This window comes from Amblyomma maculatum, unplaced genomic scaffold (genome assembly GCF_055883805.1).
Source record: "Amblyomma maculatum isolate TAMU_Amacu unplaced genomic scaffold, ASM5588380v1 scaffold_22, whole genome shotgun sequence".
In the NCBI taxonomy this organism is placed as follows: domain Eukaryota; kingdom Metazoa; phylum Arthropoda; class Arachnida; order Ixodida; family Ixodidae; genus Amblyomma; species Amblyomma maculatum.
This window is the reverse complement of record NW_028146747.1, coordinates 2285016-2307361: the sequence shown is the minus strand read 5'-3', so window position 1 is coordinate 2307361 and position 22346 is coordinate 2285016. Positions and strand designations below refer to the sequence as shown.

Here is a 22346-nt window from a genome sequence, read left to right as displayed (position 1 = left end):
ATCAATGCGGTGACCGAGATATGTTACTGCTTGCTCGGCGAAACGACATTTGTCAGCGCGCAGCTTAATGCCATTTTCCCTGAAGCGTTGCAGTACTGCTTTCAGGTTTGAGTCATCTTGGCTCTTGTCAGCTATCAGCACATCGTCAAGATAGACCTGCACGCCGGTTAACCCTTGGAGCACGGATTCAATTTCCGCTGAAAGATTGCTGGCGCAGAAGAGATTCCAAATGGTAGCCGATTGTAGCAGCATAGCCCTTTTTGAGTGTTGATGACGGCCAGTTTCCGCGACTCCTCGTCCAACGCGGCCTGGCTACAGGCATCTCGCAGGTCTAGCACACTGAACCGTTCTCCTCCCGCTAAATTGGCAAACATGTCGTCAATAACTGGTAGCGGGTATTGCTCAATCTCACACACAGGATTTAGTGTGGTTTTAAAATCTCCGCAAAGGCGCACTGAGCCGTCCTTCTTCAATACGGGAACAATGGGTGTGGCCCATTCCGAATATGGTACAGGCGATATTATCCCTGCTTCCGTAAGCCTATCCAACCCCTGTGAAGCTTTTTCTTTGTACGCAAAAGGAACCTTCCTTGCCTTGAAAAACTTGTGGGTTGCTCCGCTCTTGAGATGAATCCGTGCTGGCGGGCCTTTCAAGAGTCCGGTGCTCTCGCTGAAAAGATCAGCATAGCTGTTCAGCATTTCCCAGGCAGGTTGATGGGCAGCTGGCGGAACCGTGCTGGCCATCTTAGTCTGCGCCTTTACGGGCAGGAGAGTCATTCCGGTGTCCTCCAGTTTCTGCAATAAATGCCGGCCACAAAGACTGGGGCCTTTGCAGTTTAACACCACCAGATTGCATTCCACTGTAGTTGCTTGATAACGCACAGCCATGTTCATGACGCCAAGCACTGGTAGCTTTCCGAGATAGCACGATAACTTTATCGGCAATTTCGCGAGCGGAGGCCATTCATTGCGATGTTTGTCATAAATAGCTTTTAAAATGACGCAGACTGGGGATCCTGTATCAATGTCCATTTTTAGGTCAACGCCGTTCCATGTGAATGTTTTCCGAATGGGCAGTAGCAGCGTCTGCGCCGCCGTACGGAGGGACCATATCTGCGATGTACTGCTATCACTGTCTTCCGATTCCTGCAGCTTCTGTGCTTCCATGGTACCAGTTCTCTTAACGCTGTCAGCCGCTGAGCACATCTTCGCTAGATGCCCGTATCGCCTGCATTTGAAACATTGCCGTCTGTTAAAGCGACACACTGCAGTCTTGTGGCCGTAGTTACCGCAGCACTGGCATTGCGTTCGTGGTTTGATCTTCGTCTTTGTTATCTTCGATGAGTTATCTTGAACACGTTTGGATCCCGAGCCTCCCCGGTTATGCCTCGCGAATCAAGTTCGGCGCTTTCTGCAGCTAGCGCTAGAGCCTCTGCTTCCTTTAGCGACAGGTATTTTATTGCCAGAAGCTGCTTTTGTAAACTCTTTGATCTGACGCCACACACGATGCGGTCTCTGATCATTCTGTCTAGCATAGACGAAAAATTGCAGTTCTGTGCTGTTTGTCGTATAGCGACAATAAATTCCTGCACGGATTCTTCTTCTTTCTGATAGCGGTTGAAGAACTTGAAACTTTCTGCTATTTCGTTTGGTGTAGGATCATAGCAGCTGTTCAAGGTCTCGACTACCTCGTCGTAACTCAACGAACTTGTTTTTGCTGGCGCTACTTTACTGCTGTAGTAATCCCGATCGCCATCAGCTCGCGCGCCAACCCGAAAATGTAGACGAAGTGGAGCCGGAGCCTTGTTGGCACTGCCCTGTTGATCAGAACGCTACCCCCGTCGCTTTGGTTTGCGGACGTTGCTTGCGGTCTTGGTGCTCCTATAAACACCTTACACTTGGTGGAGGTTCGGTCGTCGCCCCAGTCCTCCTCGCAAATTTCACCCTGGAACTTCGGAACCGCACGCTACCGCCTTCGGTCACAACCATGCAGGACGCTCCCAGCCAACCATCGACGCCCATCCCTGCCACTCCTGCCACCATCTTCTGTCCCGAGGCACAACGCCTCCGTGACCCACCTTTCTTCAGTGGTACCGACGACCACGACGTTGACGACTGGCTGGCCTCTTTCGAGCGCGTCAGCACTTACAACCGCTGGGACGATTCCATCAAACTGAGCAACGTCCTCTTCTACCTCACGGACGTGGCGAATCTGTGGTTTCGAAACCACGAAGCCGATCTTCCGACGTGGTCTGTCTTCAAGAAGAACTTCGCGGATGTCTTCGGCCGTCCTGCGGTACGTAAACTCCGCGCCGAACAACGCCTCCATGCACGGCTTCAACGTCCCGAAGAAACGTTTACTAGCTATATTGAGGACGTGGTTGACCTCTGCAAGCGGGTCAATTCGTCCATGCCCGAGCCCGAAAGAGTCACACATGTTCTAAAAGGTCTCACTGATGATGCGTACTATATGATGTCGGCCAGAGACCCTACTTCCGTATCCGACATTATAACACTGTGCCAGAGGTTTGACGAGCTACGAAAGCAACGCGCTTCTATGCGGCGGGCTGCCACACCTGCCGGCATAGCTGGCTTGGCACTGGCTACGCCGTCTGCGGAACAGTCTCAATTTATGCAGAATATCGTAGACTTCATCCGCGAAGAAGTTCCACGCCAGCTGTCCCTCCTCCACCCAGTTCAGCTGACCGTCTGCACTTCGCAATTAGCGCCGGCCAACGCGCCATCCATCTCGCCGCCTATCCGCCAAGTTATCGAGGAGAAAGTCGCCGAAGCGCTGCCTTCTAGTGTTCCCATCGCTCCTGTGCAAGAACCACTCACTTACGCTCAAGTAACCGCTGGAACGCGCGGTCCGCTTCCAACATCGTCGTACAAGAACGGCCCTACATTTTATGCTCCACCTCGTTTCATGGCCCCTCAGTCTCAGATCCCTCGACCGCGACGCCGCATTACGAACCCATGGCGAACCGCCGACAATCGCCCAATTTGCTATGCTTGCGGGCTCCCGGGTCATGTTGCTCGCCTTTGCCGTCAGCGCCCGCTTCATCTTGAGAACACAGTCCGTCAGTACCACTACGATCCCGAGTCGCCCTTGAGCAACGTCTCTTCTGGATCGTCTCCACCTCGGGCTCAGTACTCGACATGCCGTTCGCCTTCGCCTCGCCGACGTTCCATTTCGCCAATGGTCCCGCGACAGGGCCCTACGCAAGGGGAAAACTGAATGCCGCAGTTCCGGAGGCAAGAACTGCGCGTTTGACGAACTCGTTAAGTCCTCCGCCTTCTCCCGCCAACGTCATTGAAGTGTTCGTAGAAGGTTTTCCCGTTCTTGCGCTGGTGGATACAGGTGCTGCCGTTTCCGTAATTAGTGATGCCCTTCGCCGCAAAATTCGCAAGGTCACGACGCCGCTTTCTGCCTTTTCGCTTCGTACGGCCAGTTCAGAGCGCATCACCCCTGTGGCAGCGTGCACGGTACGAGTTTGCATCAAAGACATTATGTATCTCGTCGAGATGGTGGTGCATTACGACTGCTCCCATGACATCATCCTTGGCTACGACTTTCTGTCAACTCACAGTGCTGTGATTGATTGTGCCCGTGCTGAAGTTGAGCTTTCCCCTGTGTGACCCGCCTGTGCGCCCTGCTAAACTCCTTGTAGCTGCAGACACCGGCATTCCTCCCTTTTCTTCTGTTCTCGTACCCCTTATTTCGACATCTGCCCTCCCTAGTCCTGTTCTCTTTACGCCCAAACTCGCCTCCGCCCACCATAACCGCCTTCTTCTTCCTTTCGCTGTTCTAACAATTTCTGATGGCAGCTGTGTCATCTATGCTTCCAACCCTTTTCCCTGCCCAACGGCTGTTCTTCGCAGGGAGTGCCTCGGCTACATTGAAGAGCTGGACCCTGATCGCACTTACATGTTCTCCGAACCTGAAGTTTTTCCTCACGTCGCTGCCTTGACGTCTTGTGCTGCTACGAGTGATGAGCTTCCTGTCGACGCCCTTCATCGAGCTATCGCGACCGACCTTACGTCCGCCCAACGGGACCAAATAGTAGCCCTCCTTCAGCGCTTCAGTGCATCTTTTGACGTGTCCCAGCCTTCCTTTGGCCGCGCCTTGACCGTTTCTCATGCAATCGACACTGGTCCTCATGCTCCCCTGCGGCAGCGACCATATCGCGTGTCGCCCACAGAGCGCCGCGTCATTCGTGACAATGTCTCCGATATGCTTCAACGGGGCATCATACGACCATCTCATAGCCCTTGGGCCTCCCCCGTAGTGTTGGTGACGAAGAAAGATGGCACGATCCGCTTCTGTGTGGACTACCGGCGTCTGAATAAGATAACCCGCAAAGATGTTCACCCACTACCACGAATTGACGATGCGCTAGATTGTTTGCAAGGAGCGGAGTTCTTTTCGTCGCTAGATTTGCGCTCTGGCTATTGGCAAGTACCGATGGCTTGCGGTGACCGCCCGAAAACAGCCTTCATCACTCCCTATGGATTGTATGAATTCAATGTGATGCCGTTCGGACTGTGCAACGCCCCCGCCACCTTCGAGAGAATGATGGATAACATTCTCAGTGGGCTCAAATGGGAAACGTGTCTTTGTTATCTAGATGACATTGTCGTTTTCTCGAAAGATTTCCCTTCCCACCTTCTGCGCATTCAGCGTGTCCTTACGTGCCTTACTGAAGCCGGCCTACAGCTCAACTTGAAGAAATGTCACTTGGCCGCTACCAAGCTCACAATACTTGGTCACGTCATATCCAAGGATGGCGTTGCACCGGATCCTACCAAACTTCGTGCCGTCGTAGACTTCCCCAAGCCCACAACCTTGAAAGAACTTCGAAGTTTTATCGGTCTATGTTCGTATTTCCGCCGTTTTATCCGCAACTTCGCCAGTATCATCGCCCCTTTAACGCAACTTCTCGCCGGAGGCCCGAACCTCTCCTCTTGGTCACCAGCCTGTGATGCTGCGTCCAGTACACTACGCCGTCTACTGGTCTCTCCCCCTATAATCCGCCATTTTGACCCTGCCTGCTCGACCGAAATACACACTGATGCAAGCGGCGTAGGTCTGGGCGCTGTTCTTGCTCAACGGAAACCTGGATATTCCGGGTATGTCGTCGCGTACGCTAGTCGTACCCTCACGAAAGCGGAATTCAACTATTCTTTGACCGAAAAGGAGTGTCTGGCCATCATATGGGCCATTACCAAGTTTCGTCCTTATATTTACGGTCGCCCATTCTACGTTGTTACCGAACACCACGCGCTCTGTTGGCTATCCTCCCTCAAAGACCCCTCCGGCCGCCTCGCCCGCTGGGCGTTACGTCTTCAGGAGTACGATATCCACGTCATCTATCGATCTGGACGCAAGCACACCGACGCTGATGCCCTTTCCCGTTCACCGCTTCCTAACGACTCGACAGCTGGCTTCGTTTGTGCCTACGATATGTCGCCGCTCAACATTACCAACATGAAATCTGAGCAGCAGAAGGATCCATGGATATCCTCCCTCTTAACATTCCTGTCTACGCCCGCAGAGCTGTCTCCGTCACGTGCACTTCGTCGTCAGGCCCACCACTTCGCCACACGTGATGGACTTCTATACCGCCGCAATTACCATCCTACAGGGCGAAAGTGGCTTCTCGTGATTCCGCGACGTCTCCGTGCCGAAATCTGCGCCTCTTTCCACGCCGATCCCCAATGCGGCCATGCAGGTGTCATGAAAACCTATTCTCGACTGCGTATGAGGTATTACTGGCGCGGCATGTACCGCTTCATTCGTCAGTATATCCGATCCTGTACCGCCTGCCAACGTCGCAAGAATCCATCCCCTCAGCCAGCCGCTCCGTTGCAGCCATTGCCTTGCCCCAGCCGCCCTTTTGACCGTGTCGGTATCGGTCTGTATGGCCCGCTTCCGACCACGTCGGCTAACAACCACTGGGTCATTGTAGCCGTTGACCACCTAACCCGTTACGTGGAAACATCGGCCTTGCAGTCTGCCACCGCACGGGATGTTGCTTCGTTCATTCTGCATCACCTCGTTCTTCGTCACGGCGCACCGAAAGAATTGATCAGTGACCGCGGACGTGCGTTTCTTTCCGACACTGTCGAAGCCCTCCTCAAACAGTGCCAGATCATTCACCGGAGCACCACAGCGTATCACCCTCAAACGAACGGCATGACTGAGCGATTTAATCGCACTCTTAGTGACATGCTAGCCATGTACGTTGATAGCGCTCACTCTAATTGGGACCAAGTGCTGCCTTTCGTAACGTAAGCCTACAATGCGGCTACGCAGACTACGACTGGGTTCTCCCCCTTCTTTCTTTTATATGGTCGTGAACCCACATCCACCATGGATACTATCCTGCCCTACCAACCCGACACTTCAGAGACCAGTCTACTGTCTGAAGCGCACACATTTACCGAAGAATGCCGACAATTGGCGCGCTCCTTCACAACGGAGAACCAGGCTCAACAAAAGCATAACCGGGACCCTACAAATCCAGCGCCTTCATATCCCTCAGGTGCCCTCGTTTGGCTCTGGGTGCCTTCCTCTGCACCCGGTCTCTCATCCAAACTCCTATCGCGCTATCATGGACCTTACCGCATTCTCGAACAATCTTCTCCCGTCAATTACGTAGTAGAGCCCTTGAACCCATCTCCAGATCATCGCCGCCGCGGCCGAGAAACTGTACATGTCGACCGCCTCAAGCCGTATTATGATCCCCCTACCCTTTCCTCACCATGAGTCGCCAGGATGGCTCCTTTTCCGCCGGGGGGTATTGTAGTAATCCCGATCGCCATCAGCTCGCGCGCCAACGCGAAGAGGTAGACGAAGTGGAGCCGGAGCCTTGTTGGCACTGCCCTGTTGATTAGAACGCTACCCCCGTCGCTTTGGTTTGCGGACGTTGCTTGCGGTCTTGGTGCTCATATAAACACCTTAGACTGCATAAAACTTGAACGGTCTTTGTCCCAAGGGCGGCTACGAGTAACGCCCTCTTCTTTGCATCAGCTGAGATTTCATTGGCCTCAAAGTACGCTTCTACTTTCACCAGGTAAGCTTGCCACTTATCTTTTTCCTCATCGAAGTCCGGTAGCTTGTGACCCATGTCTGGCGCTGTCCTGGACCCGATATCCTTGCTTCAGCCTCGTCGCCACTGCTGTGAATGCGTGGTCAATGGGAACGCCGCTCCCGGGTGATGCATCAGACAGCGTAGCCAGGCGAAAGAACGCCAGTTTATTTTCGGATCAAGGGGTATTATATAGCCAGAGGGGTGAGGGAAAGAAGGAAAGAAGGAATGAAAAGATTGGTGCCGTTGCCGGTTCATATATGGCGATTTATCGCCTGTGCTATCAGCAGCACTACTTCTCCAAGAATTCGACATCACAGTCGTCTACAAGTCGGGCCGCAAGCACTCCGATGCAGACTGCTTTTCACGAGCCCCCGTTGATGCGCCGGCAAAAGAAGACGACGAAGACGCCTTTTTGAGACCGGTAAGCGCCAGCAGTTCCGCAGAACAACAGCGATCAGACCCTGAGCTGAAAGCGCCAGCCGATTACTTCGAAGAAAAGACCGCTTCCCCTCCTGCTGTGTTCAGGCGACATTTATCATCATTCGCGTTAAGCATGGCCTCCTCGTGTAGAAGAACTTCGCACCCAATAGGACCGCGCAGCTTCTTTTTGTGCCTAAAACCCTGGCAGGAAATTCTGCAGGCGTTACACAATGAGCCCACAGCAGGCCATCTCGGGTTTGCACGCACGTTGCGTCGACTCTAGAAGTACTAATGGCCGCGACTGCCTGCCCAAGTTGCCCACTACGTGAAGACATGTCGTGAGTGCCAAAGACGCAAGACGCCGCCGATTAGACCAGCAGGACTACTAAACCCGATTCCACCCCAAGACCTGCCCTTTCAACAAATTGGGATGGATCTTCTCGGCCCCTTTCCATCTTCGTCCATGGGTAACAAGTGGATCATCATGGTCACTGATTATCTTACCCCTTACGCCGAAGAAAAAGCACTGCCCAATGTTACCGCGGCAGAAGTGGCTGAATGTTTTGTCGAACAAATTCTCTTGCGAAACGGTGTCCCAGAAGTGCTCATCATGGACAGGGGAATGGCGTTTACGACAGAGTTGACGCAAGCCATCATGGAATAGAGTCATACAAGCCATCGGGGAACAACTGCATACATCCCCAGACCAATGGCCTTACGGAGCGCCTGAACAAAACTATCGCGGACATGATTGCCATGTACGTCGACGCTGAACACAAGACCTGGGACGCCATCTTGCCGTACGTGATCTTCGCGTATAACACGGCAGTCCAGGAGACGACCAGAGCGACGCCGTTCAAGCTTGTGTACGGCATGGAGCCCACGACGACACTCGACGCAATGCTGCCGCACGTAACCAACGAGTACAGCTTTGACGTCGCCGCCTGCCTGCAGCGTGCAGAGGAAGCCCGACGACTCGCACGGCGGCGTATTAAAGACTAACAGCACACCGACACCCGACGATACAACTTATGACGACGCCACGCAGAGTACAATACAGGAGACCAAGTGTGGTTTTGGACTCCAATTCGCCGCCGTGGACTGAGTGAAAAGCTGCTGCGTCGATACTTGGGCCATACAAAATCCTTCGCCGCGTCGGACAACTGGACTATGAAGCCACTCCCGGGTCCCGACAGTAAGACAGCATCATAACAGCGACGCGCGCGCCCAAAAATCGTACATGTTTGTCTGAAGCCTTATTACGCGCGTTAAAGAATCCGTGGTGTTTAAACTCTGTGATGTTTCTATTTAGGTTGCTTTGTTTATTTTGGAACATCGAGGCGATGTTTTTTTAAGGGGGGAGTAATGCCATGGTAGAAGAACAAATAATAGAGTAACTCCCATAGAAGCTTGCTTGTCTTTAGTTTCCCGGCGCCCCCTTTGAACTGTGAGGCAAAACAAACACGTGACGTTGCTTGTGACGTCACAGTGACGTACTTTTGGCGGGGAATTTGTCTTTTTTCTTATGAACGAAAAACAAGGCCAACAACGACGGAGGCAGAACGATGCTCGGATAAGGTAGAAAAATGGACACCGTAACTGTTCAGCCAACTTTACTTGACATGGATTTCTACTGTCGAGTTTTACGTTTACGGCATCTTTAACCACCTTATCATAGCATTGTTCTGCCTACGTCGTCGTTAGCCTAGTCTTTCGTCACGCGTCATGTAAACGCATTCTGGGGCTTATTTCTTCGGGCACGTTTCCGAACAAGGGCCTTCAAGTGAATTCGGCAAGCACATGGATAGAATCACATGGCTTGAGGCATTTCACTAAGGGCATAAATAAGTGAAGCTCTGTTGCATAGAAATCCAGGATTAATTCACGATTACTTACATAGACGCTTCACGACAATGCAAATCCTTAAGTGTAGGAAAGCGACCACCGCTCATTCGTCACGGTCTTCATGAAATCCTCGTGATAACAAAATGACCTGAGCGTCGAGACGCGGTGAGATTATAAAAGGGTAAAAGATCTTGCTAACAAACGAAGTGCATATCAGTGTCAAAGAACACAAAACAAACGAACGGAATAACTAACGCTAGCGCTAGAACGCCAACCTGTAAGAGCTTAGGTAAGCAATTAAAACAAGGATTGCTAATATTTAGAAGTTAATGCGTCTGAGAAGTGAAAATATCTACGATATAGCTTCACTCCAATAAATCTCGCCCTGTTCCCAATCGACCACGCAGGCCTGATTGCGTTTGGGTGGGGTGAGGGAAGAGATGGAGTGCTCGGTGCATAAAATGTAATGATCACTGCCTAATGAGTGAGTGGTATTAGTCCAGCGGCTTTCTCGAACGCATTTTGAGAGAGTCAAGTCTGGGCTTGTGTCGTGCTGAACGCAAGATCCGATTGTGGGATAGGAGGTGTCGTTGAGAATAGAAAGCCCTTTGTCCTGAACGAAGGACAAAATTGCCTTACCTTTACGGCAGTTTTTTCGGTAACTCCAGCTGGTATGGCTAGCATTGAAGTCGCCAACCACTAGTAGGGATCCTTCCGCGCTAACTGTGAGGGCTTTCTTGATTGCGCCATTGAGGGGGGCAGGAGGGCTCTTGGGAGGGCTATAGAGGTTGAGACCAAAAAGGGTGTGTGCTTTTCGTGTGCGGGGTAGGAGTTCCAGTAAGAGACCATCCACGTCATCCACCTCAAGAGGGTGTTCGACCGCGGTAAAGTTGCGGTGCACAAACGACGCTATCCTGGATTGAGGCTTGGTGGGGGGCTCGTAAGTAGTATAGTCGCAGAGCTTAACCGAAACAATCGTCGCCTGCAGCGCTATCACTGCCGGTACCTCGTTAGGGGATAAGGTAGATGAGTGAACCTGCAGATTATTGCGCTTTGTGCGGAAACCTCTGCAGTTCCACTGCCACACGCTAATTCTGTTGGGGTGTGCCGCCATGCTGGGTGCTATCGGTAATAGCTAAAGGGATGGGTAGTACAGAGCAACCTCTGGGGAGAAGCTCAGAAACTTGGGTTTGGATTTGATAAAACGAGGCTTTTTGAGCACTTTGACGCTTCTAAATAGCCTCTAGTCGTTCTGCGGCGTTCGTCATTCAGTTCTGGGTTTCGGCGGGGAAAGATTGTACCGAGCGTTCCAGGGACTGCATTGCCGTCGAAAGGAGGGCAGTCTGGTCAGGCATTGATGGCTCGGAGGGAACTACCCCAGTGGCTATCTTGCGTTTTGCGGGAACGCCACGAGCAGGTGACGTAGCGCTCGAAGAGGAGGCGGAGGGGGAGAGTTTGAAGGAGTTTTGGAAATGGTGGGAGGTGCTTGGGTTTGCAATACTACAGGGGACTGCTCTCGCCTTAAAAGGAGCTGTAGCTGCCGGTTAAGCTCTTCAATTTCTTGACGCTGTGTTTTTAACTGAGCTTTAAGTTCCGCGTTCTCTCGCTCGAGCGGGGAAGACTGCGGCCTCCAGCTCACCTGTTTCGTCGATTCCTGGACTGTTTGGCCCGGGAGTAGCGGGAAAGACCTCGAGCGGCTTCTGCTGTGGCCATGGCGGGATCCCGTCTTGGAGCGGCTGCGCGTCTTCGAAGACGATCGAAACCGGCTTCTTGATGGTCTAGATGACTTGAAAATTGTCTCAGGAGGTCGAGCGTCTGAAAGCGCTATCGGCGGTGTGGATTTTTTGGATGAGTCTCCGGAGCGTTCGAAGTGCACTTTGCAGCGTTTGGTCCCCGTGAAGTGGGCTTCACCGCATAAGATGGCGTGCAGTCCGGCGTTTGCTTGGGTGGATGGGCAACGCCGAAGCGGGAACACAGGTCAGTCTTCTCCTTAGGACAGATGTCGGCACGGTGTCCAGGCTTCCGACAGTTGAAGCAAGCTTCAACGTTTGCCTTGAATGGGTAGCAAGTTCAGTTGACGCGGTACCTCCGCGGTGTCGATGAACGTGACTAAAATTGACTTCGTCCTGCCGAGTTGCCGGGCGTCGGCGATGGTGAAGGACTTGCTCTGATTAAGGGCCACAAGGTTTTGGAAGATTTCGTCTTGCGTCTGATTGTAGACGGCTTTATAAATAATGCCTCTTACGGCATTGTCGGGAGCCGCGACATAAGCTTTCAGGGGGTACATCTGGTCGTTGAAGCGAAGTCCTTGCATGCGGACAAACTGTTTCATTCGAATTTCAGAAGGTGTGCTTACCGTGAAAGAGTTGTTGTGCGGGTTGATGCGCAACTTGTCGTTGATTCTGGCTTCGTGGTAGTCGACTACTGCTTCAGCACAGATCAGAGGCAGGAGTGCACCTCCATTGATTAGACGAAGATCCAAGCCCCCGCCGGTCGGAAAAGAACCTTGTAGTCCGATGTCGGCAACCGGGGAAGAGGAGCATGCCTCTTCAGCTTGGGAGTGGAAGTTTTGCCTTTCGGCGCGGAAGCAAGGTTGTCCGAACTTGTCGAGGCTCCAGAAGACGCGGACGCGCCGCTGTCCGAGGCTTGCTTCAGGTTGGGGTAGAGCTTGTTCCGGGCCCGCACCGCACGGGTCCAACGAGGATCGTTATGAAATTCTTCTGGTGAAATATCTTCTCCTTCTACACCAACTTCCATCTTGAAAGATGACGTAGTCATGGAGTTTGGGCGATGAGCAGCCGGCGGCGCTAGGCCTGACTGGCAAATGTATGAGCCCTTGGTGAGCCAGGCCTGACGAGACGCGCTCGGCACGAAGAAGCGATCTTCAAAAGATGAGAAAATATGGGCATAGATTGTTCGAAAACGTCTGAAACTGGCGCGGAGCACCTTCACTGACCGATTTAATGGTGATCAGGTCATTTCAGGTCGTAATTCCGCCACGTAAGTTTAAAACCACAGGAGCCGATGTGAAATACGTCCGCAGGCTCCGAACGCGCCGTTGGATCTCTTTACTTGTAGCACCTTCGTATGGAATTTAACACTGAACACGACACAAATCCCTGTTTGTTTCTTTCTTTGCAAACTCATCATTTCTTCTCGTTAGCTATTTTTTTTATTTGAATTCAAACATTTTCACCGAGTAGTACAAGTCTTGGACAGCCGATAAGTGTGTATTATGTTGGCCAAGAATATTACATGCGTTTTCTGCAAAAGTTGTACTTTTTCGACAAAAGACAAAATACATATAGAATTTCAGCTGGCAGTTCATTCTTCACTGGTACTAAAGCACAATGTGCCTACATTATTCAGAAGAAAAAACTCTACCGTCGAAAAAAATGTGAATTTATTGTAATTGTTTTGCTAAGATTTAATTTATTCTGGAAAATTAAAACATTGTCACATGAGCGGTTATTTGTTTCCTCATATATATTGAGTGAAACTGTTTTCAACATTGGGATAAAGAGCCATAGAGAATGACTTGACTCGTACATTCGTAAGAATTTCAGTCTTTCGACAGAGGGCGCGACTGGTAGTTTCTACGACTACTTATTCTATGCGAAGGCAAAGAATTGACTTTCCATTTGCTAGAGTGAGTGCCCTAGCCGGTCGATGATGATACGCCATGTCCTTTTCATACCCAGCCAACCAAAATAATGCGTTCATTGCTGCTTTCACTTTGTTTTCGCAGGCGAGGCCTAGCCTTGTGCCAGCTGAGCGGACCCTTGTACGCCATTGGCGGTATGGACGATACGACTTTCTTCAACACCGTCGAGCGCTACGACAGTCAGTCGGACTTGTGGACAGCTGTCGCCCCAATGAAGTCCCCACGCGGGGGCGTTGCCGTTGCTGTCCTCAAGGTGCCTTCCACTGCTGTTATCCCTTGCTTTATTGCTATGCGAGTATGAAATAGCACTGGACAGGGGTTGAGGGGGAGTTGCAATTCGCAAACCCAGCCAACGTTTCGGCTAGTGGACTTATATCGTCTGAGCAGCGCGGTCATCACTAGCGGGGGCTTACATACGCTTTTGCTTCCGAAGAAGAAAGGCTCGGGAAGTGGAGGGGGGGGGGGGGGGGGGGTATTGCACAGGAGGAAGGAAGAAATAGGAGTGAAAGAATGCTCTTTCGGTATGTATTTCTGAGCCTGGAACCGGTGATCCCGTGGCCTGAAAAATAAAATAAAAAGCGGCAGCAGAGGCAGGAAAAGCTACAATGCGGGATGTATGATGAGTCAGCACCTAAAGCAGGTTCGATGCTGACACGCCTTTCTTGACCGGTGACAGACAGTCCAAAGGGTCATGATGAAGAATACAGCTGCTGTCCTTCTCTGGTGATGCCTTGTATTGCGGCCACTGCCAGTGGTTCATAAATACTACGAGCCCATGACTGACCTAACAACGCGCTTGTACGTGGTGCAGCATCGACCTGAGTCGCAATTGCCTTAACGGCCGGTTCGCCATTTGTGCGCAAGTTGACAGGTTCGCTAAGAAAAAAAAAACGACGTAATGAACCGCTTTACAATTAGGGAAACTTCTTTAGCGCTTGCTGGCTCGACGCAGTAAGGATCTCCGGCGAAGTTCCTGTGCGCACACAGGAAAGTCAGGATAGTTTCTATTTAACCCCGTTGATGTGCTCGTGTTCAGCAAATGATAAAAATAAAAATAAAATCACAAGTACAGATAGAAACGAAGGCTTTACGGTGAAAAGACGTGGAGAAGAGAAAGACCATGAAGGCTAAACCAGCAGATGGTCGCCGAAATCCTATTTTTCATCGGTTAGGATGACCCTGGATGAAAGCACTTTACATGCGCAAAGTTTGTAAGGCAAAGGAGACGTTATGCAGCAGAACAGCCATTGGAGTGGGTTTTTGCTTTGACATTGTGATTAAACGAGGTGTCCTCTTGTTTTAAGTCCATCAAAACAGTAAAACTGAGGATGCATGTGGTGTGCAGCTCCTTCCCGTAAAGCACGTACTTGATTTAATCTGTCCCCTTGTCACTTTTATATATAATTTAGTTTTGTCTACAGGTGTATTTATTTCCTAGGGCAATGCAGATTGCACGAGTGGTTCCAGTACATAAACCTGGAGACCGAAACGTGTTCTCCAACTACCGTCCAATCACGGTGCTGCCGGTATTTTCTAAAGGCATAGAAAAATATTGCAGATTAGAATTACATCATATTTTTCTCGACAAAACTTTCTCTTGGACTACCAGCATGGTTTTAGGAAGCCTCGATCAACAGAAACAGCTCTTTTAACGCAAAACGAAATTATCATAAAATCATTTAGTAAGAAACATATAGTACTAAGGATCTACATAGATTTTTCAAAAGCATTTGACCTGGTAAATCATAACATCCTTCTTTCAAAATTCTTTCAAATAAAATGGTGTCCGCTGAACAACCCACGCGCTACTGAAGTCGTACCTTACAAATTGAAAGCAGTACGTAGAAATAAATAACATTAAATCTTCTTTCCAAACTATTTACACTCGCGTTCCGCAGGGAAGCATACTCGGGCCGCTTTTATTTCTCATTTATATTAATGATTTGGAACACTGTACACAGGGCGTAATTTTTAACTCCTATGTAGATGCCATTACTATCTTCTTGTCTGAGATCACGGAAATCGACATTGAAGAACGAGAAAATAGCGCTTTAATTTACTTGGATAGGTGGGTCAAAACAAATTGCTTGAAAAATAACACGAGCAAAACAAAAGCTGTGTGTTACTCAGCGAAAGGAAAACATTTATCAGGTAGCATAAACATACGACTAGGAACCCAACAAATTGAACTTGTAGATTCGGTCAAAGTACTCGGTGTGGTATTTTCGAGCCACCTGACTTGGAATTAACATATTGACTATGTTCAATTAAAAGTGTCATCAGCTGTTGGCGTCATGGCTCGCGTAAGACATCTGCTACCTCTTAAAATCAAGCTGCTATTATATAATGCTCTCGTGTTATCCCTTTTCTAGTACTGTAGCGGAGTTTTGTGTAACACAGGAGTAACCAATTTATTAAAACCACATGTATTACAAAAGAGAGCCGTCCGGGTTACCGCTGGTGTAACCTATTTCCATCCCACCAAAGGGCTTTTTTCAAAGTATGATCTACTTTCTGTGTTCCAGTTATTCGATTACAGACTTATATTGACTTATAAATCTCACATAAAATGAAATCGCAGTTGTATAATTTCACTTACAGACATAAAAGAAAATCTTGGAAGCAGAGAAACTCGACATAAAAAAAAATTCCTTGTTTCAATACCTCGCACATACTCATACCACGGCCGCTCGATGGAAGCGCACTAGGTGCGGCCTGCTACGTCGCCCGAAACCGGCGGGAGGCGCCTACTTCCAGTCGCCACCGCCGCGGCGCCACCGTTCAGGGACAGCCACGCGCAGAGAGCTGCGCCTGGCTGCGCTTTGAGGGAGGCGTCGGCGTGGTAGAAGCGCTTTATTTTAAGGATATAAGAGCTCCGCTTCATACAATTTGGCAACAAGAATTAGTATATACTGTCATGTCTAGTACGACCATGTCAGCACTTAGCGCTTGCTCGGCAAGGATGTATACTGGAGTGTACCCCGAAAAACTTATAGTCACGGTGGTTCAAGGCCACTCGTATGGAGAGCTCGCATTACCGTGATGTTGCATCGGATCCAGTTGTTCGTCGCATTAAAAAGTGACCCGGCTGTGAACAATTCGAAGCTATTCTGCTGCCATGGTAGCCTAATGCATAACCACTTAACTATGTCGCGAATTCCGTGTGTCATTTTCATACCATTTACTCATTCCTGCATACAGCTTTTATACACAAATTGATGTCAACCTGTTCTAAGCTGCCAGCGCTATCCAATAAAAAAATGTCCTACTATGAGCAACCTCTGTGAAAATGCGACATGTAACCAACCTTTCTATCTCATTGTGATAAGTTTTACGGTGGAAATATTAAAATGTTTATTAGGTTAAATGTAGATGATAACCTTGGATCTTTTACTCAGTTGGAGACCTTAAACTTTGTACGCCAGAACGCTATTCGTCATGGCTTCCCGCATTTTGCATGACCGGACAAAGTAAGCGCGCTTGATAGAGCTGTCTGCCTCAAGGTGCTACGTATATGCGCCGAAAGTTTTTATTACAATTTATATTGGCTGCTCGCAAACCCATACAATTTTGCTGGTTCGTAATTTTTTAATGGAAGAACGCGCATCGAGTGTTGCTGTTGTGAAACTCTTAGCTGTGATCACAAGATCGTTCACGCGTCAGACCGCAACTACAGCCGTGATTCAGCGAGCAGCCGAGTACGCTTATTTAATGGCCACACAAAAAAAGGGAGAGAATTACCAATCGCAGACGGAAAACTTTTCTTGAGAGAGATTTATGCCATAGCCATACAGATCGCTCTACTATTGAGTTATTTCCAGCTCAGCTCGCTATCAGTGGGTGCAGCAACTTAACGATATCTTGCATAGCGCCTTAGCATAGGCACGATCATTGTTTTTTATAGATTAGCTGCAGGTACTGTGTACAGTGAGAAAACAATGATTAAACCAAACGTTTACACAGCTTGCTACTTCACCGGACCTCTTCAGACTTCATCATCCTGTTAATGAAGGTGCTCGTAAGCTGACAAAGCTTGATTACTTCCTTTGCGGGGTACATCAAGCCTCCACTGTCCCTGGTTTTCAGTAACCTGTAACTGGTCCAGTTGACTATATTTCCTGCAACAGCCTGTTGCTCGACTGACATGTCGCCTCAAAACCATTACCAAATATTGCATAAATTAAGCAACAACCTGGTAGCGATAAACAAAACTTGGGGTTCTTAAGTCTCTTTGTGGAGCCTCGTTAGAGTGCCCGCACTTTGCTACGTGCTTATTCACCGTATCCCGTAATTGCTGCCTCTGTCGCATATCATTAGAATGCAGCCGTAAGCCGCCGCATTATATGAAATAGCACCCTACACATAGCTATATAAAGCCCCTCTTTACCGAAGCCGTACGAACGTGCCCTATAGGAGTATAGTGTGCCTGACTTGGGATCTAAGGGTCCCGCTTTCAATAATACCCATTTCACCCTTACATCTTATTGACTCTCTCTGGTTTGGCAGCTCCTGCTACATTGAACATGTCATGTGTTCTCATTGTGACAAAGGCGTCTGGCCATATCACCAACTAAAGTGCCTTTTACCAGAGAGGATTTTTTCCGACTGTCCGCCGACAGAGCGGGCGCCGGATTTTCTGTGGAACGTGGCTTTTCATTTTATCGCATCGGCTCAGACAGTCTCAAGAGTGTAAACAAATGTTGAATGCACAGGCTCCTTTACTTGCAAGGCTACTCAGACTAGCGTGGCAAAATTTAGAACAAATTGCATGCTTATATAAAAAAAAAACCCTTCGTAGCTTTTTCTGATATGTCCTCGCAACATAACCTGCGAGAAAAGCTTCTGGTGCTACCTCATCGTGTTCATTTGCTTCACAACACATCGTTGAAAATCCTAGTTCACTCGCCAGATCCCTGGTAACTAAATAGGTTAAACAACGTGGCGGGAACACAGGAAAAGAGGACGACACAACTAGCGCGGTTGGGCCGTCTTCTTCTCCTTTGTTCCCGTCACGTTGTTTGCACGGTTAACCTATAATAATTCACCAACAAGTTCAATCTGCTGTCCCTTGTAACAAATTCAATGGCAGCTGATAGGGCATTATGCTTCAGCATCTGCACTTTTTAACCTCAGCGCCGCTTTCATTTCAGAGGAAGCGATTGCATTTCTACTCCTCGCTGCTGTCTTTGCCTGGAGCGAGCTCAGCAGATAAAATTAGAGGGTCTCTTAGATATATCTTAAGCGCACGACGGCGAAAGCCTACCCTTCTCCTATGATTTGCCTCTCATCGTTTGCCACGGTTCGTCATTTCAAGTAGTAGTTTGATATATTGGTCGTTTCTCAGTCATGATGAGTCTGCCGGCGTAGTCATTGTAGCCCCTATCACTCATAACTAAGCAGGTACTCATTTAGAATCAGCAGTGGCCATTACATGTCCTTTCACATATTGGTCATTCCGTAGTCATTAACAGTAATGATGAGTCATGCCTAGCTATTATAGTCATTACCACATATCGCTAAGCACTTTTACTCATTTCTAATCAATTGCGGTCATTACATGTCGTGATTAGATATACTGGTCCTTACAAATAATTTTAGTCCTTATTAACCATTATTAGTCATTAGCATTAGTCAGTACCTCTATCAATATCTATAACTTTTGTTGATTACCTATCACCATCAATCATTTTCATTCTTAATCTCCCTCCTTGTACGTCCGCTTTTGCGACTGGCACACCAGTGCACAGATGCGACGCACAGATAACAGGCACAGCTTCTGCGCATAGATTTTCGCTCCATGAGCCTAGAACGGCTTTCGCCTTAAAAAACAAACGCATCCAGTCTCAACGTTAACGGGCTTGCACACACGCACACAAAAAAGTTTGCGTTTACCACGCAGACGCGAGGCGAACGCGCTCAGAACGGAAGCAAACCGCGCGCTCAGAGCCGGCGACCTCGGCGGCGACGTGTCCCCGAACAGTGGCGCCCTCAGCAGAAATAGCGGACGCAACTGTAAACTCCCCAAGGACGCGCTTGCCCATTGACGGCGGCGCGACGCAGCAGGCCGTACCCAGTGCGCTTCCATCGAGCGGCCGTGCTCATACACACAGTCACTGCGTTATACTGTACCCAAATTGTTGAATAAGCTACATTTTGCCGGATTTGATCCAGTTTGCATGTCGAACCATGATATCAGCCTCTATTGTCGAGGAGAGCTGTTCTGAATTTGTATTTTTTTTTACATATTTGTGTGCCATTGTTTTCTGTACCAGCAGTGCTTTCCCTCTTCTTTCCTTGTATCTTTGTGCTGTATTTTATAACGCTCCTTCGTTTGTACAGAAGGAACAGTATACAGTTTTACCCGTTTTTTATTTGTATAAACATGCTTAGCTATAAACATGTGAATTGATTTTTTATTCTGTCTGTTGCTCTGCCAACTTTGTAAAGGAGCCAGGACCCTGTCAAGCTGTTTTTACAGCTTTTAGTGCTGGCCCCTCCTTTTCTTGCTAATAGGAAATAAACTTGAACACCATAAAAAAACAGAGTAAGATATAAAAGCTCTCAACATGCCTCTGCTTGTGGTCAAGTAACGTTGCTCTTTATCTTCCGTATATTGGTGCGCGACATTTTCGTATTGTGGGATGTGTTTCGGTTTTTCAAAACAAGTGTTTTCTTTATCGCAGTATGAATAAGTGATAAGCAAACTGAAGAAAAAGTGATAAGGCGCACTGGTGATAGGAACATGTTATCTATGACATAAAGATGCTATCTCCTTTATCGTGACCACAGTGTACGAATTTCCGTCCGAATTCATAAGTAAGCCGAATCTATGCCCCTGTATATGAAGTACGCCATAGTGCACTGTGCGAAATATGTTAGGTCTTCTGCGGTTGTTTAACGTGTACTACAGATATCTTTGCATTTGCATAAAAAAGTGACAACCGCGGCAAAGCTCGATTCTGCTATCTTGGGCTCAGCAGAAGCCCACCAAGAGTAACTGTAAAGCCATGGCTTTATGTGTCACTGGATTCGTATCCACAACATGCACTGTCTGTACGCCTGCAGAGATAACTAAAAGTTTCCTCCTCAGGATTGCATCTACGCCATCGGCGGCAACGTTGGGCAGACCTCGCTCAGCACGTGCGAGAGGTATGACCCACACCTGAACAAGTGGTCGTACGTGTCCGGCATGACGCAGCGCAGGGCAGGCGCTGGGGCTGTCGCACTCGACGGCTTCATATACGTCGTAGGTAAGTGGTCCTCAGCCTCTCACTCGTACGTTCAGGCCCTGGAGGATTCAAAAGAGGCGCTTTGAATTTTAGCCACTGAGAAGGCGTTTTACGTACAGTGCCTGCTAAGATTTGTAAGCTGCAGACCGATACAAGGGAAAAGACAAGCATGCTTCTCAAAGGCTCGAGGACCATCAGCTAATGGTGTCACGAGCCGTGGTGAGATAGCCCTTTTTAATGCGAGAGCATCCCTTCGCTGTGTTCACAGATTTCTGTATGCAAACCGCGTCCGCTGTTGTGCCGGTGGGGTTATTACACAGTATCCTACCGTCAACAGTTGTGCCAAAGAGTTGGTTGCGTAGCGCTCGACACCCGTTACGTGAACGAGGGCTGTCAGCTCCCTGGGCGGTAGCGATGGATCCGAGTCGGCGCTGGTGAGATGAAGAAAAAGCTTTATACACTATTTACAGGCATTTACACAAAGAGTTCGGCTCTAGGGTCGAAAGCTAACCTAGCCATACGCGACGGTCCTCGCGCAGCGACGGCCGGGGAGATTCGGAGTTCCCTCCGAGCGCGCATCGGGAGCTGACGCGTTCCGCGAAAGCTCCCGCGCCTCTCGCCGCAAGTCGCGGCCCATCGCCCCGAGCGGGGCTCCAGTTTCCTGGAAAAGCGTCTGCGTCTGGCGAACCTCGCGCTGCAGCGGCGGTTCCAGGGCATCGGCCGGCGCGACAACCATGGCGGACTCGCAACCTGAGATACGAGGCTACGACCCCGAGAGCATGGTGTGGTCTAACATTTCTGCTACAAGCGGCACGCCGGAGTCGCACCAAATCCTCAAGAGCGCCGCGCTTGCTGCCGCGGTCGCTCGCCGAGCGAGGGGCGACAATGCCCTACTGGCGCCCACCGCCGACGCGGCCTCCGCGGTCGCGGGCGCCATTGACTCTCGGCGCGACAATATCGCGCCAAAGCGGTTTGTGTCCTGGAGACCGCTTCCGCTACCGAAACCTGCAGACACGGACTTCGTCGTGGTCGTGAAGCCCAGAACACGAATCTCCTTCGCAACCCTTTTTCCGGAAAACAGCCTCGGACGAGCGTTCGTCGCCCACCTCGGGACGGCCGCGGCTCGCGCCATCACTGTTGTTCCGGTAAGCGACCAAAACATCGTCCTCATTTACACCTCACACCCGAAGATTACCGATGGGGTCATAGGTGATTTCGCCATAAACTCGCCATACGGTGTGGTGCCTCTCGTCGGACACCTCCGTTCGGATGATCGTAGTCACCATCCGAAGCACCGATACCGAAGTCATGCTCCGTGAGAGCCTCCATTGGCGGGATGGAGAAATTCTACACGTAAGGAAACTGGGCGCTTCAAACAAAGCACGGCTTACCTTCGCCGGTAAAGTGCAGCCGAAGTACGTGCACTATGATGCATTACTTATTCCGGTCCAAACCTATAAAAGAACTGTGCCTCCATGTACACTGTGTGGTGCCATCGGACATCGACAGGACGCGTGCCCAGGCCCAAAAACCGAAACATGCGGACTTTTTGGCTCGGCCGCTAAACTCGTCGACGGTGTGTGCGCACCGCATGAGTGCATGCCGAGATGCTTGTTATGCGCCGGCCCTCATGTTACCGGGGACCGCGCGTGTAAGGCCAGGTACTGTAAACCCGCACTTTCGACCCCGGCCCCACCAGGGCCCAACAACAAAGGCAAGAAAAAGAAGAAAAAATCAACAGCAAAGAAGAAACCGAAACGCGATGGGGAACGCACCGACGACGTCCACCCGTCCAACTCGCCGCCCCAATCCCAGGACCCGCCACCAGGCGCTGGGGCCAAGGAGCAGGCCCAACACGGGGCAAATCATCGTGGACCTACCTCCAAGGTGACAGATGGGAAACAGGGTCCACCTCCACCTGCTCAAGGACGAGCGAGTGCCGCCAACAAGGCGTCCAATCCGGGGAACCAGCAATCTTGGGCAGACCAAGCGCAGCAAGGGTCACAGGTGAGCAGTACGGGTAGGGTAGCCCCCCTCTGAACCCCCCATCCCCACCCAAAATGCCATCCAAATCACAAGAGCAACTTGAAATCGT

The 22346-nt window shown here is 50.0% G+C and overlaps 1 protein-coding gene across 1 annotated transcript in view; it reads left to right on the top strand.

Moving 5' to 3' along the window:
- Nucleotides 1-22346, top strand: part of LOC146171482 (kelch-like protein 8) — a 167247-nt gene that overhangs the window by 55930 nt on the left and 88971 nt on the right. Inside the window, exons 7-8 of the mRNA XM_084586508.1 lie at nt 13107-13275; nt 20113-20272. Of these exons, the coding sequence (XP_084442634.1) occupies nt 13107-13275; nt 20113-20272 (329 nt within the window). The remainder of the gene's footprint in view (nt 1-13106; nt 13276-20112; nt 20273-22346) is intronic.